The sequence below is a fragment of the Falco naumanni genome, chromosome 1 (genome assembly GCF_017639655.2).
Source record: "Falco naumanni isolate bFalNau1 chromosome 1, bFalNau1.pat, whole genome shotgun sequence".
Taxonomy (NCBI): Eukaryota; Metazoa; Chordata; class Aves; order Falconiformes; family Falconidae; genus Falco; species Falco naumanni.
Window position 1 is genome coordinate 51,649,675 of NC_054054.1, and position 17,417 is coordinate 51,667,091.

Consider the following 17,417-nt stretch of genomic DNA (forward strand, 5'->3'; position numbering starts at 1 on the left):
CAGAGATCTGGAGTCAGAAAGAGCAGCATTTTGGTGGCAAATCAATATTAAAGGTTTATAGATTGCTAGGAAGACAGCTGGGATGTGATTGTGAGTCTTGACTGGGATAGGGTGTTAATTGTCATGACTGTGATACAAAATTGTCCATGTTATAGTGCTATCCCTATCCATATGGTAGAATCCATAACCACATGATATGCTTCAAACATCAAGTTGTCAAAGATTATAATATATACAGTCTCCTACCTATCTCACTCCAAGCACAGTGATGCAGTTTAAATAGTAGAAATTTTGGAAAGGGCTCTTCCCTTCATCATATTTGTTACATACTTGATATGTGCCAGTTTTCTAATCCTTTTTTAATACTTCAGTGCTCTGTATTCATAAGGATTTTTTTTTTTTTTTACATCTGCTATTTGCAACCATCGAAGTGAGGCTTGGGAGAGCACTGGAGTAGAACAAACAAAATGGGTTTTTAAGAGCAAACCCTCTTTGCCAGAGGGCATCATTAGACATCTATTGCTGTGAAAACTCCTGGTTAAATTTTAATACTGTCATCTCTACAGAGTTTCTCTTAGAATGGCAGTTAAATGCTTATATCTTCCATTTTAGCTTAAATTTGTATTAAATCTGTAGGAAATGGTGAAAGTTGTATGTAGACAGATTATTAGAAATAATTTAATCTGGAATTACTGCCTTTTAGGCAGTAAATGTAAGAGGGTTCTTTGAAGAGATTGATTTTAGCTTCTGTGTCCTTGAACAGATGAAGAAAAAGGATTGAAGGAGAGGCAGAAGAGAGACCTAGAGTAGCTAACACTGGATATCACATATCCAATATGCAAGAATTGAGTTCAGCCCTATTTCTTGTGGAAAAAGTATTTTAGGCATTTTTTTAAAGTGCTGGTTAGGCTTGGTTTACAGGGACTGCTTCCTGGTGATCAAATGTCTCTCTCTTGCTGGGTTTTTGTCCAACTCCTTTGTCCCACTAGCTGGCAAATTTTAATACTTGTTACTGTAAAACAGATATATCAGAATACACAGGATTTGCTAATGCTGAGGACATCAGTGATAGATTTTCCATAAGTGAAATAGACACATCTGAGTATATGTGAATTTGCTTCATCCCCTTAGAGATAACAAATTAATACTCAGTTTTGGTGTTAGGAGAGTGGATCCAAGCTCCAATGTCAAATATTGCTGACCAGGGAGCAGGCACTTACTCCACACACTCAGGGAGAGACACCATATTCCAGTGAATCTGTAGTCTGAATACAGCTGATGAGGTGCAGGAATAGATAAAATTCAGTATTTTCTCCAAGGTACAGGTTGAGAAGTAGGGTACTGAGATATTAAGTAACTTGGAGCTTGAGGTCAGACAACAACATTGGAAAACTGGAATATGAAGTAGAAAGGCTTGTTTAGTTTGACTTTTTGACCCAGGAGAGATCTTTGGCATTGAAAGATAAAGTCCACTTAAGATTTTGGAGGTTAACCCTTTGATTTTTAGAGCATTGTATTTTAACCCTGATTCTATCACTCTAAATGTGAATTATTTTCTTTTAACTTCAAACCTCTTTGATATTAGCTGTTGATTCATCGTAACTAAAACTAGTCAGTCTGAATTTCTCAAGCTGTTTCAGTGGCTTTATGCAGCTTACATGTGAATTCTAATGGTGCCATTCTTTTGTTTGGATCTCAGCCATGCTGGTAGTGTGCTTTCTAGATGCCCTCTACAGTGGAAAGTTTGAGAGAGCATCGACCCTTAACACAATGAAAATTGACTCATATCTTTCAGCATTGTTCTGATATTCATAGTGTGCAAGTCATGTTTACTGAAGCCATGCAATGGATTGGAATTGTAATGACTGCACGTGGCTGGATAGAATTAGAAATAAACTAATATCAGAAAATCTGATACCATCTTTTTTCTTCACTCCATATTAAATTTGCTATTCCAAGTTAAATTATGACTTTTTATCATTGTGTGTTTTCAACCTCTAGGAGATTGAAGAACTTGACAGGAAACTGGAGTATGAGATGTTGCATAAGGAGTCAGCTCAGCAGCAGCATCTAATGAGTAGGCAGAGGTGGACTCCAGATGAATTGGGACCTTCATGTGAAGCTCTGGAAATGAATGCAGACAGACAAGTGACAGTTCTGCTAAGACAGGCCATGAATAAATGTGGACAATTTATAAATCTGCACCAGCAAAGGTAAGTTCTTTGGTCTCAGGTTTTACTAAGTTACTGTAGTTGTTATAGACCATAAGATACCACAGACGAACAAACAGCAGGCTAAATGTTCTGCGGTGTTGTGGAGGGGCTGTACATCTATGTATGAACAGTGCATTTTTGCGGTGTGGCCCAGAGCATAACTGAGGGTTCTTGGGAATATTGAAATAAGAAATGTGAAATAATAATAACTTAGTTACATATAGATCATGATGTGTTGCATGCCAAGCACCATTTCTTGATGGGGACAGTGGAAAATAACAATACTCCTTAGGAGCAAGGAGGAAGATAATTTTCATCCTGTTCCTTTGTCTCCCAAGAACATAGGTAGGGACTTCAGTGAAATGTGATCTGCTGTGATCAGAGGAAGTAGCTGAGACAATTTAAATTGAGTTTCTGTCTCCACTGACACGCTGTAGACTGAATCCCCTGTCATGCAATCATTTTTGATGGGATATGTTCTTCAGAGACAGGCTCAATTTCACTTTTCCCTGGCCAGTTTTTAAGTAAAGATATCAGTGACAAAAAAAAAACAACAACAAAAAAAAAAACCAAACCACCAAAAAAAAAACCCCAGCCCAAACAAACAACAGCAACAACAAAACCTCTTGGGAGGTATATAGAAATATCTGTCTTGTCATGAAGGTTGCCTAGCAAAAATGGGTGATAATTTGCAAAACTGAAATATTGTATTACATTCATTAGGGTTACAGGAGTTAGAAATCACATTTCCATGTGTAATACTGCACAGTATTAAAAGCCTACTGCTTCTCAAGGTTCATGTAAAATCCTGAGGAGGTGCTTTCCATTACCAAGAGGGTGTTCTGTGAAACAACTGACATATCAGAAATGGCTTTGAGTGAGTTATTGCACTCTTAAGTCTGGTTTAATTCTGAAAGGGCTCGAGTGTTACTTGATGTGGATAAATGACTCTCCTGCTGCAGCAGTAGAGTCACTAGAAGAGCAGCTACATTACTGACTTGTGGATATTGCTGTAGAGATCAGTGAAACCTTCAAAGTAACTAGTCTTTACTAATTTACCTGAAAGGTTAATGGAAGAAACAAGTTTTGTACTTTTCCCAAATGATTTGACCAGAAACAAAAAATATCAGTAACGGTAAGGAAGTTAACTGTTTACTGTTAAATTCCACCAACAGGAAGATCCACAACTTGCCATAAAGTGTGGTGATGAAATTTGAAGAAGAGGGATGGGGGCAGGTTGAATTACGTTACTTTGGAGCAGTTCTAGATTTGAACTGTGTGCAAGAGCATAGCCTTAAATTCTGCTGTGACATTTGTTCGATTTGTGGTTCAGGGAAGAAGGGAGGAGAAGCTGACTTATTTTAGAAGTTATGCTGCTCACCCAACTTTGCTGACAGAAAGATACGCTTCCTGAATGGATGACTTTCAGATATTTTTTCCTATAATACAGTCATTGCACCTGGGAAGATTTCAGTGTTAATTCTCTTTCACTTCAGATTGAGAGATGAGCAATGGAATTGCGTAGTGCTTGAAGATTTCCTGGAAAATACAGAAATGGATGCATTTTTGGCACTTTATAGTCAGGTAAGCATGAAACTGAACAAAGCTTCCAAGTTTAAATTACAGCTGTATCTGAAGGTCAGCTTTTCTTCTTTTTGGGGAATGTTACAGATGTATGTGGAGTGCCTATCTGCTAATAGTTGTTACCAGTTCTGGTGTTTGCAGCCTGCATTATCATTCACTTCAGTTAATTCTGACCTACTTTCAGCCTTTTGTATTTTATTGAGTTGTACTTCTTTTTGTTCATTTACAGATCTTTTCAGGGGGTTTTCCAGTTGTGTTTCATTCTGGGGAGATCTAAACTGCCTGAGTTTATGGTTTACAGACAGATTTACAGTCTGATTTTAATATAATGAGGCAAGGGTTTTGTTCAGATTTTAATCGGTGATAGGAATGATTTGCATTGATTGCGTTACAAAGCTAAATGATAGAAGGACTACTAGTTAAATTTTTTACTGTCATTACTCATACTGTTTTGGAAAAGATCATCACCTCTTCAAGTGCCTGTCAGTCCAAGAGGCATTAAAAATGTATTGTTGCTGTCCCTGAGTTTTACCTGCAGGCCTTGGCTGAGATATGTAGCTAGTGTCAGAAAAAAGACATGGTGTTGCAGCTTTTTGCATCCAAGTATCTTGCCTCTCAGGGACAGTCATGTGTATCATCATTTGAGAGCTTTGGAGGCCAGCAAGCCAAGGAGGGACCACTTAGACTAAGGGTCACTTAGCTTGTTTCTGTTCAGTTTTCTGAACTCTTTATCCTCTTCTGAGTTACATGTCTATTTGAGGCCAGCTAATTTTGTGAAGAATTGGCATAAGACTCCTGTATATATCTGTTAGGAGATACACTTGGAAGATAGCACATTTTCAGTTCCTTACTCTGTTGTGGGTCAGGAATTTGCATCAAGATCTCCCAAAGCTCACAGGAGCATGATAATCACAATCACTTCAGTCTCTGCCTTTCATGGGGACACTCAGGCTCCATTCAGAGCAGAGTCCTTCCATGAACCTTGCTGGAAGAGACTTCTGAATATCTGGCAGCTAGGTGGCTAAGGTGCTGTCCTGGAATGGAAGATCTCACTTTGAACTAACAGATTAAATTAGACAGAGTGGGAATTCAATCCTTGCCTTAACACTTTCCAAGAGCATCCTGCCCTCTGGGCATAAAGATCAAAAACTTGTTCTGGTGTGTCTTGCAGAGTGTAACACTGGAAGATGCTTGCTGAGGAGGTCATGACGAGTATTACCAGCCTTCCAGTTTTAAATCCGAGCTATGTGTTCCTTTAGAGTTTGGAGGGTTTTTTATTAGTAGTGTTATTATTTTCTTCTTAGATTTCACCCTGGCTTCCTGTTGCAACTGTTGGGGTTTTTTTCTGAACTGGCTTGCTACCCTGTTGGCCTTGACAGTTTGGGGTATTGTAAGTGGATGTGGCTGTGAGGAGCTGCTGAATTCTGTTTCAGCTTTCAGTTCCTTCTCACTGTTTTCTGCTCCCATGACCTACTGCACATACAGCTACCAATATTTTATTGGGACTTCACAGAAATACCATTCTGCTGATACTGCTAAAAATTTCTGCTGCAGGCCTTTGTAGGGTGCTTATGATACAAATATTCACATGATGGTGAGTCTTAATCTGATTATTTCTTTAAACTTTATGCATATTCACTTATGCTTCTTTAAAATAACTTGCATAATGCTGACAAAGTAATTGGCCACTATTTTTAGTTATTTGTTCAGTTGTGTAACGGTGATGTGGGCAGTGACAGCTATAATGCTTTTCAGAGGCAATATTAAATTTGAGGTTTTATTTCCCATTTGTAGTTGCAGTTTGTCTAAATAGCTCAAGATTTCAGAACACTTTACTAGGAGACAAGATGGTCTTTTGGCCTGTTCAGTGTTCCCCCCGACTCATATTTTTTATTTTATTTTATTTTATTTTTTTTCAAAACAGGTAAGGAAGTAACAGAATTGCATGAATATTTTGCTGAAACATACAGTGCTTCAGATACATGCTGAGTATGATAAATGTAAGATAATTCTTAGATAAATTCAACATCAGTGGAAATAAATAGATACAAAAATGGGAAATGCTTTGAAAGATCCTTTGGGCTTTGCTGATTTTTCCCCGTACTACTGTGGTTTAAGTCATTGGTCTTGGTAGGCAATAGTCTTGTGAATTCTTTTTATATAGTTGTTTGTGTGGGTTTTTTTTAAATAGTTCATTACATATATTTATCTGACAAAATATGCTACATCCACAAATGCTGGTCATTCTAGAATCATGGAATTGTTTAGGTTGGAAAATACCTTTAAGATCATAAAATCCAGCTGTAAACCTAACATGGCCAAGTCCACCATTAAAGCATGTCCCTAAGCACCACAGCTACATGTCTTAGCTGCAGGGCTGGTGACTCAACCATTTCCTTAAGCAGCCTGGTCCAATGTTTAACCATGCAAAAGACATTTTTCCAATCTAAACCTCCCCTGGTGCAACCTGAAGCCATTTCCACTCATCCTGTCACCTGTCACTTGAAAGAACAGACTGACACCCACCTCGCTACAACCTCTTTTCAGGTAGTTGTAGATAACGATAAGGTCTCCCCTGAGCCTCCTTTTCTCCAGGCTAAACAACCCCAGTTCTCTCATAAAACTTGTTCTCTAGACCATTCACCAGCTTTGTTGCCCTTCTCTGGACACTCTCCAGGACCTCAATGTCTTTCTTGAAGTGAGGGGCCCACAACTAAACAGACTATTTGAGGTGCAGCGTCACTGGTGCTGAGTACAGGGTGATGATCACTTCCCATGTCCTACTGACCACGGTTTCTGATACAAGCCAGGATGCTCTTGGTCACCTGGGCACGCTGCTGGCTCATGCTCAGCCAGCAATCAGCCAGCACCCCCAGGCCCTTTCCCTCCAGGCACTTTTCCAGCCGCTCTGCCCCAAGCCTGTGGGGCTGGTGTGACCCAAGGGCAGAATCGGGCACTGAGCCTTGTTGAGCCACACACAGTTGGCCTCAGACCATTGGTCCTGCCTGTCCGGATCCCTCTGCAGAGCCTGCTGCCCTCAAGCAGATCAACACTGCTGCCCAATTTGGCATCACCTACAAACTTACTGAGGGTGCACTGCATCTTCTCGTCCATATCATTGATAAAGACATTAAATAGAACTGACCGCAGTACTGAGCCCTGGGGAACACCACTTGTGACCAGCCATCAGCTGGATGCAACTCCATTCACCACCACTCTTTGGACTTGGCCGTCCAGCCAGTTTTTACCCAGCATAGAGTCCGCCCATCTGAGCCATGAGCAGCCAGTTTCTCCAGGAGAATGCTGTGGGGGATGGTGTCAAAGGCTTTAAGAAGGTCCAGGTAGACAACATTCACAGCCTTTCCCTCATCCGCTAAGTGGGTCATCTTGTCGTAGAAGGAGATCAGGTTCATTAAAGCAGGACCTGCCTTTCATATACCCACGGTGGCTGGGCCTGATCCCCAGGTTGTCCTACACGTGCTGCGCGATGGCGCTCAGGATGACTTGCTCCATAACGTCCCCTGGCACTGAGGTCAGGCTGACAGGCCTGTAGTTCCCTGGATCCTCCTTATGGCCCACCTTGTAGATGGGCGTCGTGTTTGCTAACCTCCAGTCTTCTGGGACGCCCTTGGGTTAGCCATGACTGTTGGTAAATGGTGGAGAGTGGCTTGGTGAGCACTTCAGCCGGCTCCCTCAGTCCGCTTGGGTGGATCCCATCTGGACCCATAGGCTTTTGTGCACGTCTAAGTGGCATAGCACGTCACTAATTTGCTTTGAATTATGGCAATTAAATTGTCTTCCTGTAATGGCTTTTAAGTATCTCTGGCACAGATACATTGTGAAAGAGCTTCTGAATAACAAGATGTGTTCTGTAAGTTGAGGGGTTAAAATTATTGTTTTGCACATTACAGATGCATGCAAACAAAGTATGTCATTATTTTCACAGTACCCAGTCCTCTTACACCCCAGCAGGGGAAGAATGATCCTTGATAATAACAGATTTTGACATCTTTGAAGACAGATTTAAGAGCTTCACTTTTACCTCGCTGTACTTGAAAACTGAACGCACTGTTCAGTGTATACTTGGGGGACTGTGCTTTAAGTTTTGTTTATAAGATCCCCTCAAGAAATAATTAATTTGTTTAAATGCGCATTAGATATACTATTGGGTTTTTTGTGTTTATATATATTTACATGAAGTGTAACCCAGAGGTATTCTGGAACATACTTTCTTGAGATTCCATAAAACCTATACATATTTACCCTCCAGACAGACAAAACAAAACTTCTGTTCTCAGCAAGTATAATAGTATAATAACTCCAGCTATAATTCCAAACCTGCCTACTCTTATTTAAACTGTAAAGAAGTAAAGTAGTAGACAAGTAATTTATTAATATTTTAAGGCTTACAGTGTAACATGTTCCTACTTTTGTGTGTGCTTATTCTGTGAGCTGTTATGGGAATTGATTTTCGATTGGACTTAAAGGTCTTTTCCAGCCTAAGTGAATCTATGATTTTTAAATGTTTTTCCCCCCTTTTTCTTAAAACTTACAGAACATTTTATATTGCCAAGTATAAGGAAACTATAACTATTGTACTCTTGTATCTACTCTCACTCTTTTCTTTAAAGAGGATTTTCCCCTTTAGACTAGTTTTCAGAACTGTGGATGCAGCCCTCTGCAGAAAACCAGGTAACTTTTACTCTCCTACATTTCCTGGTTTGTCTTACATCCTTACTGAGGTGGATCTAGGTCAATAAGAGATTTGCTTGAATGATAGCGAGGTCAGGATCATGAGCCTCTGGCTGAGAAGTTACTTTTAAATAAGCTCATAGCTGTAGCCCCGGGTACACTAATTTCATTTTAGAGACAGCAGATGATGCAGGCAGACTTGTCATGTGGAAACAGCACAGTAAGCTTGAAACAACGTGGATTGAGTTAATTGGTCCTTGCATTAGTTGTTTAAATACACATTGCTCAGTCCAAATACTTAAAAGTAATTCTGCTGTTTGTAAGCTACAATTCATTTCGTTTTTATTTTGACCAAATTCAGAGAATACAAGTGAGGTTATTAGTGCAAATAGCTTTTGTATCCATTTAATGGATACAAAAAGTGATTTCCTAAGCTTAGTTGTACCTTACCGTATAATACACCTGAAGAATCAAACACATCCCACACTGGAGGGCTTTTGGTCTCACTGGTGTGACCATTTCTGTGTTTGCATGCACATTCGCTTCTCCTTTCTTCTGCAAGCTGGTCTGGGTGGCTGTGCGCAGCTGAAAGTGCTGCTAGCTGCTGGTGCGTGTTCACACATCAGCACTCCCTTCGCTGTACATATGCTATAGATGCACCTGGCTGGTGGGCAGCAGTGCTGCTTTTGGTACTGTTGACAGCATGGGTGGCACCTTGCAGGATTACTTAATCATGGATTCTGCTGTGTTAGAAAAGCATTAAACGTTGCTTCTCAGTCCAAATCATCATGCTTGATACAGAAAGGCAAGGGTCAGAGTGGAGAAAAGAACATTTTAAAGAGGAAACTATTACAGAGGAAAGCAGTACTGAAGTTTGATGTTTTGATCATCTGCATATAAATTACTGAGTTAATGTCCTGAGACCATTTAGCCAAGAAGGGCAGAATAGGTCACGGATGTGTCATTTTTATTCTCACTTAATGGTGTTTTTTAAAGTTTCTAGAATGTTTTTTAAAGACCAAGAGTGTAACACGGTCTGTATACACCTATAGAAATTAAACTTAGGTGTCTGTATTAAGATTTAAGCTTTTGTTTACTTTCTTCTCCAGAGAAGAAGCAAATAAATTCCTGCCCTAAGTAGCCTGAACAGACATCCTTTTACTGAACTTTGGTGCCCGTTTAGGGTGTAAATATTGGACTTTTTAGATACTGCATCAGTTTACTGATCTCTCATCAATCTTTGGATTTTGTCTTGTTCATTCTAGTATCTCAGTGGTTTCCATGGAAAACCTATAACAACACTGAAGAGCCCGGGAAACTGGGAAGTGGCTGGTTTTCCTGCCTTTTGGAGGGGAGTGCTCTGCTTGGAGAATGGTTATAGGAAAAGGAGGTTTCTTTTTTTTGTGTCACCATCTAAATTCGGGTTAGGACTGCTTTGGGAGCGATTGCTTTGTTTGGTTTTACATTGATTTGGCAGAAATACATCCTTTATAGAGCATCCTTTTGGTGAAATAGCTTCTTTCAAAGAAGCTTAATACAGGGATCTCCTAGGTACATTTGCTTCTCTGAAAATTTGTCATGCAAAAAAGAGGCAGAGTTCAAACATTTGCTGTGACATTTTGAATTCACTGTGGACAAAGAAATTTGCTGTCTTCTGCACGGTGGGACCTTGTGGGGGTTTTATTTGACATGGGCTTTCTAGTCACCTCCCACACCAATGCCTATAGGAGGGTCTACAGAGCAGAGGAGACTCAGCTTTTGTGAGTCATCCCAAATGTTTGGCACGTCTTACCTAACTTTAGCTACCTGAGATACATGTATGGCATGAAGAGAGTACAACAGCTTTTTTTTTATGTATATCCTTTGAGGTATTTAACTTGCTTTAATTTGCTCTACTCTTTTTCTTTCCATCTAGTTCTCAATATATTGTAGAATTTTCATATTTGATATACATGAGAGATCTGCAGAAACAGCCATGGGGACACGGTAGTTTTGACAGCAGAGCAGAAAAGAACAATGGGCTTTTGGTGTTTGGAGGGAGGCAGGAAATGAGGCTCGTTGATTGTCTAGGGAGCAACTAAAATTGAACACTATATGAATATACTTTACCATTGACCTTTGGGCCAAAAAAAGAGAGGACATTTGGGGAAAAAAAACCCCAACCCACAAAAAAACCCCAACACTCCAAAAAAAACCCCAGATGGTTCCTGCTCCTCTTAATGTTGCAAGGTGTCCTCTGAGCTTATTACAGAATCTGGTGTTAAGAGAGGCTGGACAATGAAGTGTTCAACCATGACAACATGTAAATGTTGAAATGAGGTTTCAGAGGCTGGTTTTTTTGTCCCTAATTTTACAGACCATATCGCTTCATTGCTATCTTGTAAAGATTTCTTTAGAATAGTACAGTCCATAAATTAAACCTTAAATGCAAGAATATGGCTGCATTGTGATTTTTGACACCGAACGGCATCAAGTACATGTCCTAAGCACATACGCTAAGGTCACCTGGTTGTCTAACATTTATATTGCGTATACCAGAACAAAATGGACAACTGTAGTATATATGGGCCAGTGTGGATAAAAACAGTGAACATGGGACTATGACCACTATAACATCACTAACATGATTTTCAATAGTATTTCTTGTTTCTATAACAGATAATTCTTTAATGATAGTAGTTAAAATTCACTAACACTTTTTTTATTTTAAATACTAAATTTATTCATCTCTAATAAATTTATCTACTCATTAATCTTCTAGGAGCTCCGACTGACAGGTTACTTAGCTAAACTGACAAGGGTACCAATGGGGATGTTGCACAGGGTCCTGAACTTGTTGCTGCCCTCCAGCCCACAAAGTGAGGTTCTTTCTGTACTCGATTCCATCAGTAAATATTCAGATGGTGTTGCTGAAAGTGACAATAGTGCAGATGAGTCTGGCAGCTGTAAAAAAAGGTAAGTGTGATAGCTGTTGATAGACTAAGAGGAGATTACTGCTTTACATGTATATGTATTTGCTGGACAAGTAGACTGATAATTAAAAAAATCATAGGTGCATAAGTTTTCTTTCAAAACATTTAGGTAGGGTAAAAATACATTCTGAAATGGCTACCTTATTTTGTGAAATCTTTAACTACAATAAATTGATTAATAAAGAGTTACTAAATGTTATAACTTCATTAATTAATGGTTATCCTATAGATTTATAAATCTTGTTCTGGTAATTTTCTTTTTGATGGCTTTAATTGGAGTTCATTAAAATATTTTTCTTCCCATTTTTTTAATTTATAATATTGATAGCACACCGGATTTCAGGTGTATATAAAGGATGTCCTCCTTTCTAATAATGGAAGTTTCAACCTTGCAGATGCCTGTCCTTTTGTAGTTCGTTACTAAAATCCCAAGTGACCACTGTTTTTCCCTTTACTCGCAGAGACTTGAGTAGTCTCCCAGAGGTAGTTCCAGCGGTGTAGTGTCCCAGAGCCTTCATCCTTCCAGTTTATTCCCATTAACACCAGCTGAATAGCTGTACAGCTAATACTGAGAGGTGCTCCTGGACCCTCTCTCCCAACTCCCTGCCACGACATGGGAAGAGGAGAAAAGCAGATGTTGTGGCCCTGGGCCCCTCTAGTTGTCAGGTGTGAGTTGTCAAGGAACAGATAAGCATCCTTGTGACCGTGCCCTGAGGTGTGATCTTAGCTGATTTAAATGGTTTGTGGCAGGGCAGCAATGATATGTGAACACTCTTACTGACTGTATTCATGGTATTAATGGCATGGGCTGGGTAGCTAAAATCAGAAAGGGGAGGAAAGTGTGTATATCTGGGGATTTGCTGCTGGGAATTTTTTACTTTCCTGCTCCTTCAGGAAGAACCAAGAATTGTGGAAAGCACTGGAGAACCAAGTAAGGCAAGATCTGATAAGCAGAAGTTTGGAAAAGTTCCCTTCTCTAAAGAAGAGAAAAGACAGGTAAGGAAAAGACAGGAAGAAATACATACGATTTTATTATTATATTTTTTTTGTACTTCATTTCATCTCCAAAGGTTCCTCTATATCCATTAGAAATCAGAAAATATGTTCATAAATACACATTTTCTCACAGTGTTCTGCTGTTTGGTACTTGTGTTTGCTACAACATACTTACACGTAATAGGGAATAGTAGTAAATGCCTTAAAAGATTTTGCTGTACATATCCACGAAATTCAGATATTTTTCATATGCATTGGCCATCCTCCCAATGGTTATTTACTATAAGGTTACCTTTCCTTAAGCAATTTTGTATCTCATAAATTATTGGGGATTGGGATGGAAATATGTCTATTCAAATACAGTTTTCTTTAGCTTCCGAAGTCACTTCTATGTCAGGATATGATATAGGAAGTTAGAATTTTTTTGTCAAAGTTCATTTTTCAATTCAATTTTTTTTCATTAATGTAGCTTGATAAAGAAGAAACAACTTGCTATCTTGGAAAAAGCATCATTCATTCATCTTGGATGTTCACCTAAACAACCTCCTGTGAAACAGTTTGATACATTTGTTCCCTTGAACACTGCAACTGCCAGAGCCATAGAACTGTTAGACACAGGGGAGAAGATATTTTTGTTTCGTGAGCCGAGTGATCTTTCTTTGCATAATTCTCCAAGGAAAAAGAAAAAGAACTTTCTTAATTCCAAGAAGGCTGCTCATGCAAATACAGACTTGTGAGGGCAACTTCCTTTCAAAGTATCAATTAGGGAAGAGGAAGTTATTTAAAATTCAGAAAAATAATGAGAAAGAATGAAGTGTGCAGTTTAAATAACATATGTTGTTTTAATCTCATTTGTCTGACATTGTAAATAGCTGTAATTTTAGAATGGTGCAGTTAGCAATCTGCATTGTGTGGTTTTTAATTTTTGTCAGCCTATGATGCAGTGGATGAAATATGGGTGTTTTATGATGCACATTCTGACAGGCAGGACCCAGTGTTCCTTCAGTACATTTTGCACTGATCTTACTATAGCTGTGGTTTTGTAACTTATATAGAAAGCTTATTTATTATATAAAGTAATTACTGATTTACTATTCTTGTATTTATATGTTCTTGTGATAAGCTGTGGTATAGCAGATAACATGAAGAGATGAAGTGGGTGACCCACAAATCCTCTGTTCTCTGATTTTCTGTTCTAGCTAATGTACTGTTTCATGTTGCGTTCTTAAAATGTTACTTCTGTGGTCTGTGTTCTACAGTGGTAGCTGGTAGTCCAGATCTTCAGCATATACATATGTACTTAGCCATACATCCTGGAGCAAAATCAGCTTTTTGCTATTTCCTCTAAACTTATTTCAGCTGAACTATGAATGTGGCTACAGTTCAAACCTGCATTAAATATTTGCAACCTGTTGTTGCAGTCTTTTCCTTGGTGAACCAATATCATCACACTTGCTCAGTGGAAAAGGAAAAAATTTAAATGGGCATGTAATACTTTCAAAAGCTTTTTTGATTGCAGTGCTGCAAACTGTCACAATTTTATGTGGATATTTTTTAAGTCTTATTCCTGGATTTCTCTAAATTGATTAGAATATCATTTTACATTTCAAAAAGAGTTAATTTTTAAACCTTTCTAGTTGACAGAAAGAAACCTGCAAGTATGAACCCTAAAAATAGGAACAGGATAAGGCTAATTAAAATAAACACATATATTTGTTAATATTTTGTGATATTCAAACCTGGTTTTAGGTTCTTTGAACTGTATTTGAATGCTATGCTCTGAAGGTATTGTGTTCATATATTTTGCAATTTTTCACGTATGGAGTTTCTGTGTCTTTGTATTAATAGAGTGCCAGTTTCATTTTGAAAATTAAAATGTTACAGTGTATATGTGTCTGCAGTTGGCATCTGTTCCAAGTGGAAAAAAACATATTTTTTTTTCCCCGCTACTCTAGGCAAGTTTAAATATTCATCCCACAGTAAACAACAATTAGTGTTTCATATTGCTATTAGCATTAGAAAATGCATGCAGTAATTAGCCTGATAATCCTAATTAGTTTTTGATTGCATTCTTCAGTCTTTTCACAAAGTCATCACTCTCACAGAAAGAGGATTCTATCAGGATTGTGGGAGTTCAGAGTTGCTGTGTTTAGGTGCATCTGGTGTATTGTCCCCAAGGTGGGGGTAGGTAAAGGTAGGGTCAGTCCTGCCCTGGTGGGAGGTTGGAGCTGTACAGGAGGAGGCTCAGATGTTTCAGAGAGGGGTTAGGCCCTATGCAAGAAGAGCCTGTAGGAAAGCCTGAGCTGTGCTCTGGGCTGCAAGGAGCACTGGAAAGCTGATGTACCCATTCTTGAATGTGAGTCTCTTCCAAGATTCCTTCGCAAGCCCACGCTCTAGGCTGTTGGGGTGTGAAAGGGAAATGACAGCACTGATCACAGATAAGACATTGGGGCTAATAGCTTCAATCAGTTGCAATAATACAATGTAACATCTGAATATTGATTGCAATATCAATTTATTATCCTTAACAGATAATCTGTGTGTCTAATAATAGAAAGCTGATTTGTAACTGTCACACACCTTATCGCAGATTTGAAGCAGCTCGGTGTCTGTAACTATCCTAGCAGGGAAAGTCATGCCCTGTTATGAATCAGTTTCATATCATGCAATACATACTGAAAGAAATGTCCAGATCTTAACATCTTTTGTGCCTTATGAAAGAGCTACTATCTAGGCAGTAGACTGCTTCAATAAAGCCTTGACTTACATTCAGCTTTGAGTTGTTCAGAGGACATAGGAGGGCCAGCTGCTGTGTGTGCAGTTCTGTGTGTATACCATGGGTGTTGGCATCCATATTTCACAGCTGAAGTCTTCCAGGAAATGTGAGCTGGACAAGCCGTTCAGAGTAAGCCCGTTTGGTTTCATAGTAATTAATAAAATATAATACAGGGCAAAATTCTTCAGGATTTTGAACATTATCCACATGGGGCAAATTGTTCTTCATTCTCACTAAATTAACATCAGAAAAGGACATCTTACAGTCTGGCTGAACCCCCTTATTTTAAACAGATGTAGCCAAAGTAAATGGATAAAAACATGGGGTAAGGCGGCTAATACCATGCTCATTGCAGAATTGGGACTTAGAGAAGAAATGCCTCACTTGTTTAGCAACTCTTCCTTTTGGTTTCTACCTGGCTATACAATGCGTTTTACCGAGATTGAAAGTATTGGAAATGAAGGACCCTCTGATTAGTCTGACTATTAATTGTGTACCCATGGAAGTTCATTGCTTCTTGCCTTGTCCCTGACCATTGATGATGTACTCCCATCTCTGCTGCAGCCATTGTCTTTTCTCAACCTGATGCCATTGACCAAGGAGCCAAAACGTGCAAAGAGGCAAAAGTCACTGTCCTTGGGCAGTGATGCTTTAATCGAACACAGCAAAAACTGACTTACTGGCAATGGTATTATTCACTGAAGAAATTATTCACCACACTGGACTAATAAACTGTAGCTTTTTGTTACCGTTTCTTCAACATGTACTTAAATAATGTTAGCCTGCAGTCTACACCCTCTGCACAGTGCATCCCTTGTGCCCTGGTTCCTGATTCAGGATTTTCAGGAGGCTTATTAGTTGTGCACAGGCTCATTGGTGTTACCATGAGCCCAGCTTTCTGCTCATGGTGTGATTCCTCGTGAAGGACCATGTAGTGTTTGTGAAAGTAGTTATGCATTAGAATGGGACAAAATGCTAGTGCCGTTTAGAGACTCAAAATTATTTTAAGCTACTTGGTCCTTTCAAGATTAAATGGGCACTTGCTGGAATGTTTAAAGTTGTCAAGGTCCTCAGTGTCCATAGGTTTAAACAGAATTAGTATCCATATGCTTCTGGGCCTGTGCAGCTATTTGCAGCAGGGTAAGTAATTCTTCACTGGATTTTCTGCTGTGTCGTATTTTGATCCTATTGTTCATGTTGTATGCTGTAGTTTCCTCATGAATGTGTTTGCTGAAGTCTTAATTTGACTAATGAAGTTCTTTGCTACATCTCTTAATAGAGGTTGAATCAAAAATCAGCGTCATAGATAACAGCGTGAAGTCTGCGTAAGTCCCTTTAGAAAGAATAAGATTTTAAAAGATTGTTTATTCTCTTTGCTGTGTTTCTGGCTTGGCATATCAGAGATACAGGTACCGGATTAGCACATAAGTCATGTTGTTTAGTTTAAGATTAGAAGAATATTCAGAAGATTTCATCATAAAGGGTTTTTTTTGATAAAAAAGATCCTATGTAGTGAAAGACATCTTCGGGAAGATATACACAAACTGTTGTTCTGCAGTGATCGGGCTGAAAATGTTTCCATGAAACAAGTGAGTTGAGATTTCCTACAATAAGTTTCCATTTCACTTCCCTGTCCTCGGTATTATGTATTAATTTATTATAAAGTACGATACACGTGCTAAACCAAATGGAGAATAATTAATACCGAGAATGAATGACTGGCTGTTCTGGTAGAGACTATCAATATTGTCAATCAATTGTAAAGAAATGTGAAAATACATAAGTGGACCTGGCACTTTGCTACAGCAAAATGTGAAAATAGAAGTTAAAAGGTTGACATTTTTCTGCAATTAATTGTTACGTTTAATATGTAACTATCTTCAGTTATTGCTATAATAGTTTTGGTTTCAAATTTATTTTTAAAGTGACAATGTCTCTTTAATAAGGTCAATTCTGCAAAATACTCATCTGCTTTATTTGAACCTGGGGAAATCATGCTGCTTTATTTTATTATCTTGTATTTACCCAGCTGCTATTTTAACACCTTTTTTTTCTTCTGGGGATTATTAAGTTTTTACGCTGTTACCTTAATACAACCTCGCGCCAATAATTGCACTGCCTTTCATCAACGGCTCTGGCTTCCCGAGAGACTGACAGCAGGATTTTCAAAGCACCAAACACCAA

General features: G+C 38.8%; 1 protein-coding gene across 4 annotated transcripts in view; it reads left to right on the forward strand.

Moving 5' to 3' along the window:
* EVC2 (EvC ciliary complex subunit 2) overlaps positions 1 to 14,345 on the forward strand; it is an 80,101-nt gene extending 65,756 nt beyond the window's left edge. For all 4 annotated transcript variants that reach the window (XM_040593783.1, XM_040593799.1, XM_040593790.1 and 1 more), the window contains 5 exons: positions 2,002 to 2,213; positions 3,710 to 3,797; positions 11,251 to 11,444; positions 12,356 to 12,457; positions 12,927 to 14,345. In XM_040593783.1, coding sequence (XP_040449717.1) covers positions 2,002 to 2,213; positions 3,710 to 3,797; positions 11,251 to 11,444; positions 12,356 to 12,457; positions 12,927 to 13,194 — 864 coding nt within the window. In that variant the 3' untranslated portion in view covers positions 13,195 to 14,345. The remainder of the gene's footprint in view (positions 1 to 2,001; positions 2,214 to 3,709; positions 3,798 to 11,250; positions 11,445 to 12,355; positions 12,458 to 12,926) is intronic.
* Positions 14,346 to 17,417: the final 3,072 nt, after the last annotated feature.